This window comes from Arachis ipaensis, chromosome B10, assembly GCF_059453495.1.
Source record: "Arachis ipaensis isolate K30076 ecotype BB chromosome B10, ASM5945349v1, whole genome shotgun sequence".
NCBI lineage: Eukaryota > Viridiplantae > Streptophyta > Magnoliopsida > Fabales > Fabaceae > Arachis > Arachis ipaensis.
Genome location: NC_142435.1, coordinates 4,982,823 through 4,990,264, shown reverse-complemented (window position 1 = coordinate 4,990,264; position 7,442 = coordinate 4,982,823). Strand labels below are relative to the sequence as shown.

Genomic DNA, 7,442 nt, shown 5'->3' with positions numbered 1-7,442 from the left:
TGTATAAAACACCTTTTTCATAGCATAAAATCATAATCCATAAGTATCAAGAGTAACATACCTCAGACCCAAAATAACACAAGACAGCCCCAAAAAAACCTAACATGACATAATGACACTTATGTTCATAACAAGTACTACTAAATCAGGTCTAACATTGAACTAAAAACTCAACATGCCATAATGGCATTTAGGTGCATAGTATCTACATCAGGTCCAACATGGAACTAATAACAAAATGAAAACCCAAGAAAGTAAGGTCACTTCTTGTTGCTTGCTGAAGGCTTTGATGCTTTTGGTCCAGATTGCTTTTTCTTCTTCAAGGATGGGGTGGGCATGAAGCCTGTGAACCTGCTCTGTGTGGCTGGGCTCGCTGCTGCCATGATTTTTCTAGTCACACTTGGTGGCCTAGATGTGGCTGAATGTTGGGCTTGAAGAGTGGGCCTAACCAAAGGACCTTGTGGCATTGACCCAGGCCCACTACTTGGTCCTGCAGTATTGGTTGGTGTGGCTGGGATCTGAGATTTAGACCCAGCAGCATGCCTAACAACCCTAGGTTGAGCAGGGTGTGGTGGTGTAGCTGCAACATTTTGTGTGAGAGTGAAAAGTGTTGTTGAGTTTGGTGTTGTTCCTCTTCGAGTGGTCCTGCCCCTGCCTCTTGTTGGTGGTATTGGTGGTGTTGGTGCTATTGGCCTTCTTGTCACTGGAGGTGCTGGTTCTGAGCTGGTTGCTGGTGTAGTGGCTGCATTAGGGGGTGCAGCAGTTGTTGGAGTAGACATCAGGGTCAGTGTTCTGTATCAGTAGGGTGATTAGTTTAAAAAAAAAAAGGGCTTTCTCAATTCCAGGTGCAACATTTTGGAAAGAATAAGGTTTGATAAAATACAATTGTTTACCTCATCAGGCTGACTTTCTGGGTGGTTTTGAGTGAGGTTTTCCTCATCTGCAATATGTGTAGCATGTGCAGCCTCCATGGTCTCCTCCCAGTTAGCTTCTTGCTCTCTAGCTTCATCCTCATCAATTCCTTCTTCTTGAGCTGCTGCTCTAGTTGATCTATCAGGGCAAGTTCTACTATTATGTCCAACCTTGCAGACAGGCAATGAATAACTTAAATAAGTATTCAACAAGTTTATGTATGATTGAATGACATTATGTAAGTAGATAGGAGAGAATAAATTAATTTGACTTACTCTCTTGCAGGTTTGACATGTTATCTGGCCATATCTTCTCTTGGCATTGTATTGGCTCCCAGAATTTTGCTCGCTGCTGTTCTTTTTCCTTTTCTTTGAAGGTCTGCCAATAGGCCTCTTGTATGGAGGAGGCAGACAAGGCAACCCTTCATGGTGCTCCCAATACTCTTGACTTGGTATGCTATTAATGTGAAACTGGTAAGTCCTGTTGTATGCCTCAATGGTGAGCTTGTGATGGACATAGTCTTCAGGCTTCTCATTCTTCCTCTGTATTGCTGCAATACCATGACAACATGGTAGTCCAGTCAGCTGCCATTTTCTGCAGGAACATGTCCTCTCTCTTGTGTTCACCCTCACTCTATGTTGCCACTTTCTGACTTTAAATTCGTTGTGCTCATCATCACCACACCATTGTGCCTCCCAGTAGTTAGCTTGTTTTTTCTCCTTCTCTAATCTACTCACTTGTATAGGGGTTATTTGGCCAGTGTAAGCCATCAGTGCGTCCTTGTGAGTTGTCATCGTCTCATGATATAGAACCTAAGCTCCTCAAGCATTGTCAATATGCTTTTGCCCCGCAGACCCACAATGGTTGAATTAAAGGATTCACAGTTGTTGCTAGTCAAACTATCTACCTTTGGTCATTCAGAAAACCTGCTTCACGACCACTGTTCTTGCTCAAATTTGTCCAAATACTCTCACACCTGTTTACTGATCCGTTTCACATTAGCCATTGCATCCTTGAACTCTTGATCAATAGTTGCTTTTGCACATTGCCAGAATGTTCCCTTAAGTTCCTTATCCTTCCATCGTTTGTTCAGGTTTCTCCACATATGCATACAACAAAATCTATGTTTCACACCTGGCATCACATCCTGTAATGCTGGTATCAATCCCTGCATTCATAGGTAAATTCAGCAGTTAACATTAATACATTTAAGTTACTCAAGTAAGAATATCAGAGAACCAATGATAAGATACAGTGCATATTACCTTCTTTCTTGTGATAAACCACTGGGTGGTGGTCTTGGATGCCTCTTTTTCACCCTCTTAACAACCACCTCTGGAGCTGCAGGTTGTTCAGTCTCTTTATCCTCATTCCCGTGATTCACATCATCATTCATAACACCACCCTCACATTTATCCGACTCGTTAACATCAACAGCCTTCTCAATCACAACTTCATTCAAAGTCTCTTTCACAATAACTGTCAAAGCCTTATTCAACTGATTAACCTCGCCAGTTTCTTCATTCACAACTTCAGTTTTCCTCTCATTACCAGGTGGATTGACCTCAACCACACTCTCACTGCTATCATCAGACACCACATCGTCATCAATGATTTCAGGGTTGGCATCAATGGGGTGATTAAAATAGAGATAGACAGTGTTGTCATTTTTAATTGCACTTTCACACATCCTCATCACTTCAGCATCTGTCCTAAGCACTCTAAGACCCTGACCTAATTCGAAACCAGGTTCTAGCCAATACGCCTCATTATATCCAGGGTAACACAGGTCTAAAAACAACCCCTCAACAAAAAATAAATTACATGTCTCCACATTCACCCTGTGTATCTCAATTACTAAACCCCCTTCGTATATCACATTCCCATCTCTAACCTTTTTCAAGCAACCCATGTGATGATACACAAACGTAACTACACGATCCATCTAAGAAATAGTAGAGAGAAGATACAATGAACAAAGAACTTAAACCAGAACTTAAACAAAGAACATGAAGCAGAACGCACCTCTTCGTAGGGTTGCTCCTTGCGAAGAATGGTGATCCAACGATGCCACTTGAGAACCGTTACCCTTGATTCGACAATGTCTCTCGCCTTATATCGTTCTTCTTCACGCCAAGCTTCCAGAGCAACGTCTCTCTCTCTCTACGTGACCTTTGAGTTTCGCTAATAGTGACACACTAACCACAGTAACTCAGTAACTAGTAACAACACTTGCTAATTGGGTTTTAGGACAAAATTAAATTAGGGCAAAACCAATTTTCAATTAGGTTAACTTAATTTTCAGGTAGGATAAGCATACTTTTAATTACAAATTCCATCTAATATAAAACTAATCTTGTCAGCAAAAATCGGCGTCCACGTAGGCATCGTACTCACCGGAGCTATGTTCCGGCAAGCACATGGACACGCTTGGCAAAATTTTTAATCATTCAGGTACCTTTTTGTCAATAAGAATAGTTAGGTACCAAAATGTCAGCGTTTGAATCTTTCGGGTACCGAATTGGTCATTACCTCTAAATTTTATAAATTATTTTCAATAAAATGTCCAAATCAAATAATTAAAAATGATATAATTAAATCTTTTATTTTCCCAAAACAATAGTGTCAATATTTTAAAGTATTAATTATTTAGTTCAAATCATATAAAAATCCTTATTATCTCACAACTACCAACTTTAAAATTTACATATATAAAATAATTCAATAATTATAAAATTAGATAAAATCTTAATTTAAATAGCCCAAACTCATTATTTTTGAATTTCTAGAACTTATTTTTGGATTTCTAGAACTTTAAGTTGTAAATAGAAAAATAATCCATAATTATAGAGTTTGAATGAAAACTTTAATTTATTTCAAATTCAATTAATCAAAACTACCTTTAATTACCTTCAATAAGATAATTTATGAAATTAAAACTGTAAATAATTATATAGTTTAAGATTAATTCAAAATAGGACTTTCAAAAGTCTTGGGTCTTACACTTAAAATATAAGATATTTTATTTTGGTAGGCAGCAATTAAGATGCTAGTAAGTTATGTCTTCTGTTCTCTTCATTATAAAGTTAAAATGTTAAATCATGAAAATTTTATGTACTATAATTATGTTTATTTACAAATGCTTTTGTCAATGTATATTCTATCCGGCATAAGGACTGAGTCCACAATTCAAGTCTGCAGTAGCTCAACAAATATATGTTAACTCTCCAGCTTGATAACCATGTTGCAGAATGTCAAACAATCCAACAACAATCAGCTTTCAAAAAACTGTTATATATTTGACAAAAATGTGTAATATAATTTTCATTTTGGTGAACATAGGTGGAATAAGCATTATGCCATTATATCTTTCATCTAGCATCATAAAACAACAGGAAAATCCAAATTTCACATGAAACATGTATGCTGAAGCTTATTGACATCCATATAAAAATCAACCAATCTCCCTAAGCACTTTAGCAAATTCCAAGACACCAATTCAATTCATACAAAAATTAGCTCGTGCACTTATGCTAGAGAGCTAACATATCAGTGTTTCTTAAGTCTTGAAATATATGGCTTGCTAGGTAAAAAAAAACAAAAAAACAAAAACAAAAACTTGTTCATCAAAAGAGACTGACAAATGAGATGTGGGAATGTATTCCAAACTCCAAGCACATTCATAACAGCACAAGAAGCCTGACTAATTCCAAAAGAACTTCAATTTGAGCATTATTATTATAAAGAACCCCTCAATGGCCAATGAATACAACCACAAGGGTATATTAATGCTCACATGTAAATAGCAATATCATGTGTTTAGAATGAGTCTTTGACTTTTTTCTCTCAGCCAAATCACTACTGCATTGGAGATTAAGAACTTCATAGAAATGCTTTGCACCACTTAATGTCACACACATCAAGCATATCCACATTCTTTTGCACTTAGATTGGGTGTAGAAACAATATCAAATAAATCTCCCACCTCATCTGATAGTGAAAAATGTGCATCGGCTTGATGTATGAGACAAAAAGTGCTTACAAATAACATAACTCGGCATCCAAGGTAAAAAATGGATTGTATCAAGAAGCAATGAATTGAACAAAGTACAGGAAAGACAGTGAAACTGTTAAATGTACCATTGGCAATAAAAGCACAAGGAATGTGACATTCCATTATCATTCCTTGGCCAATGAAAAATAACATCAACGGATCTGAAACAATTTCGTCATCCTCAGACACGAGAAAGGTATCAATGAACAACCAACTCGCTGTAAAGATGACTCCAAAATTTCCAGCTTGCAGAAAATTAGGAACAAAAATTATAAAATTATAAAAGAAAAAAAAAACTGAAGATATAAATGAGTCAAGAACAACATTTAGCAGCACGATTAACTTAGCAGAAAACACAAATGAAAAAGAAAAACGAATATGAAATAGCATTGTACTGTGATCATTTGGATTCCAAGGACTAAGCACTTTGCTTCAAGAGAGTGATCTGCGGCTATTCCAAACTCGATATATGAAGGTTAAGCGCGATCTAAACCCTAGGAGAAAAGGGTGTAAATTTATTCGTGTAAAAGGAGGACTCGCTGATTCAATTTTCCACAAATCGGATTCAAGTTTTGAACCAGTTAAAACAAACCGAACCAATTCAAACCGATTGGATTCGGCATGGTTCAGTTTCAGTTTCAGGTTCTCAACGTCGCTTACCACCGGATCGGGGTCTGGGTTCATGGATTTCCTTGGCAGGGCTAATTGGCCCTGCAGAGCATGGGCAATAATTGAAGATATCCAGATGCTTTTGGTCTAAAGGGGACTCCCAGGAATGGAGTGAGGGGTGTACATGGGTCGGGTGAAATGGAGTTTACCCTAACCCAAACCCGGCCCTAAATATGTATCGGACGTATTTTACAGACCCTAACCTTGCCTTAAACCCGATGAAACCTAAACACTTTTGGACCACAATTATACTGGGTAAAAACCGTGCTTTTACTAATAATTTGTTACAAAGAAGTTGCTAGCCAAAGTTGAACTTGAATCTCTCCATGAATCACAATTCCAGATGCTAGGAGACAAAATGTAAACACTAATGCTAGTCATATCAATCCCAAAACTTATTGAATTCTCTAGGCCTTTCTTTCTCTCACTCATCTCAACCTTTTCCTAACCTTTATGTGAACAAACTTGAGGATGAACCAGGAAGGAACAAAGAATCTATAATAATATATATGTCTACATGTATCTGTGAATTAGCTGCGTAACTGTGTCAACTTACAAGACCAGCAGAATCACTTTATCAGCACAGAAAGTGAACCTTCTCTTTTTCTTTTCCATCATTGCATTTACCATCTTTGAGACTTTCTGTCTCTAACTTCATTCTCCCATGCTGCCCTTGAATTCATCAATAGCAATGCACAAACATTAGAAGAACACAGTGCTGGTAAAAAAGAAAATCTAAGATGGTATTCAGCAACAAATCACCAATAATTAAGCATTGACATATTTTAATTAAAATCAGAACAAATCAACAATAATCAAAACATGTTTTAATTAGGATCAAAACAAATCAGAACCAAATAAGGATAACAAAGCAACAATAATCAGTCACCAAAAAAAAAAGCAACAATAATCAGAACATATTTTAATAAATTCAGAACAAATCAGACCCAAACATGGAGAACAAATCACCATTATATGTAATTAAAATCAAAACAGATCAGAACCAAACAAAGAGAACAAATCAACAATAATCAGAAGTTCAGAACAACAAATCAACCTTATAAATTATAATAATAAGTTCTGAACAAATCTAGCATTATAAATTATAATAACAAAGCTCAGCCCTTAATCCTAGTTTAGAAAAAAAAAAAAAAAAGGTTCAGAAGCATTACCAGAACCAGCGCCAAGAAGAAGAAGAGCGGCTGAGCAGGGGCTTGTGACCTTCCTCACCAAAAGAGCACCGGCGCCGAGGAGAAGAAGATGAGCAGCGCCGAAAAGAAAGGAACAGGGGAAGAAGAGGAGGAGAAGCGCCGAGGAGAAGAGGAGCAGGAGCAGAGCAGTGACCTTCACACTTCGCGGCCGCTGTTGGTGGCGTCGTGACTAAGGTTCTCCGGCGAGCAGTGCGGCGCAGAGAAGCCGTGCAGCGCGGAAGCAGAACAGCTGGTTCCGAGAAGCAGTCCAGCAGAAGCAGAGCAGCGCCTGTTCCGAGGAAAAACACAGTGAGGCCAGTGACGGTGGCCGGTGGGTGATTCGAACTCTTACTGGGCCAGGTCGAGTGATTCGAACTCTGGCACAGATCCGGTTGAATTATTCTCTCAATTGACATTTTTTCGGGATCAGTCTCAGGCCACTTCTGAACCAGTTCAAGATCTGCAAAAGCATTTCGAGCCCAAACCAAATATTTGGACCGGACCGGATCGTATACATCCCTCAGTCTCATTCACAGCAACGGCGGCCAGGGGGCTCGTGACTGAGGCAATATCATTTTAGGACATAAGGAATTTTTAATAAGTACTACAGTTTTGTT

General features: G+C 38.2%; 1 protein-coding gene across 1 annotated transcript; it reads right to left on the bottom strand.

The window, feature by feature from the left end:
- LOC107622632 (uncharacterized) lies at positions 1-7,219 on the bottom strand. Its single transcript, XM_088504003.1, has 7 exons — positions 6,808-7,219; positions 6,192-6,302; positions 2,938-3,110; positions 2,178-2,857; positions 1,188-2,080; positions 894-1,082; positions 1-792 (listed from the first exon to the last, which is right to left on the bottom strand). Exons 5-7 carry the CDS (start codon positions 1,704-1,706, stop codon positions 748-750), a joined length of 753 nt encoding a protein of 250 aa, XP_088360129.1. The 5' UTR covers positions 1,707-2,080; positions 2,178-2,857; positions 2,938-3,110; positions 6,192-6,302; positions 6,808-7,219; the 3' UTR covers positions 1-747.
- Between the last annotated feature and the right edge of the window lie 223 nt (positions 7,220-7,442).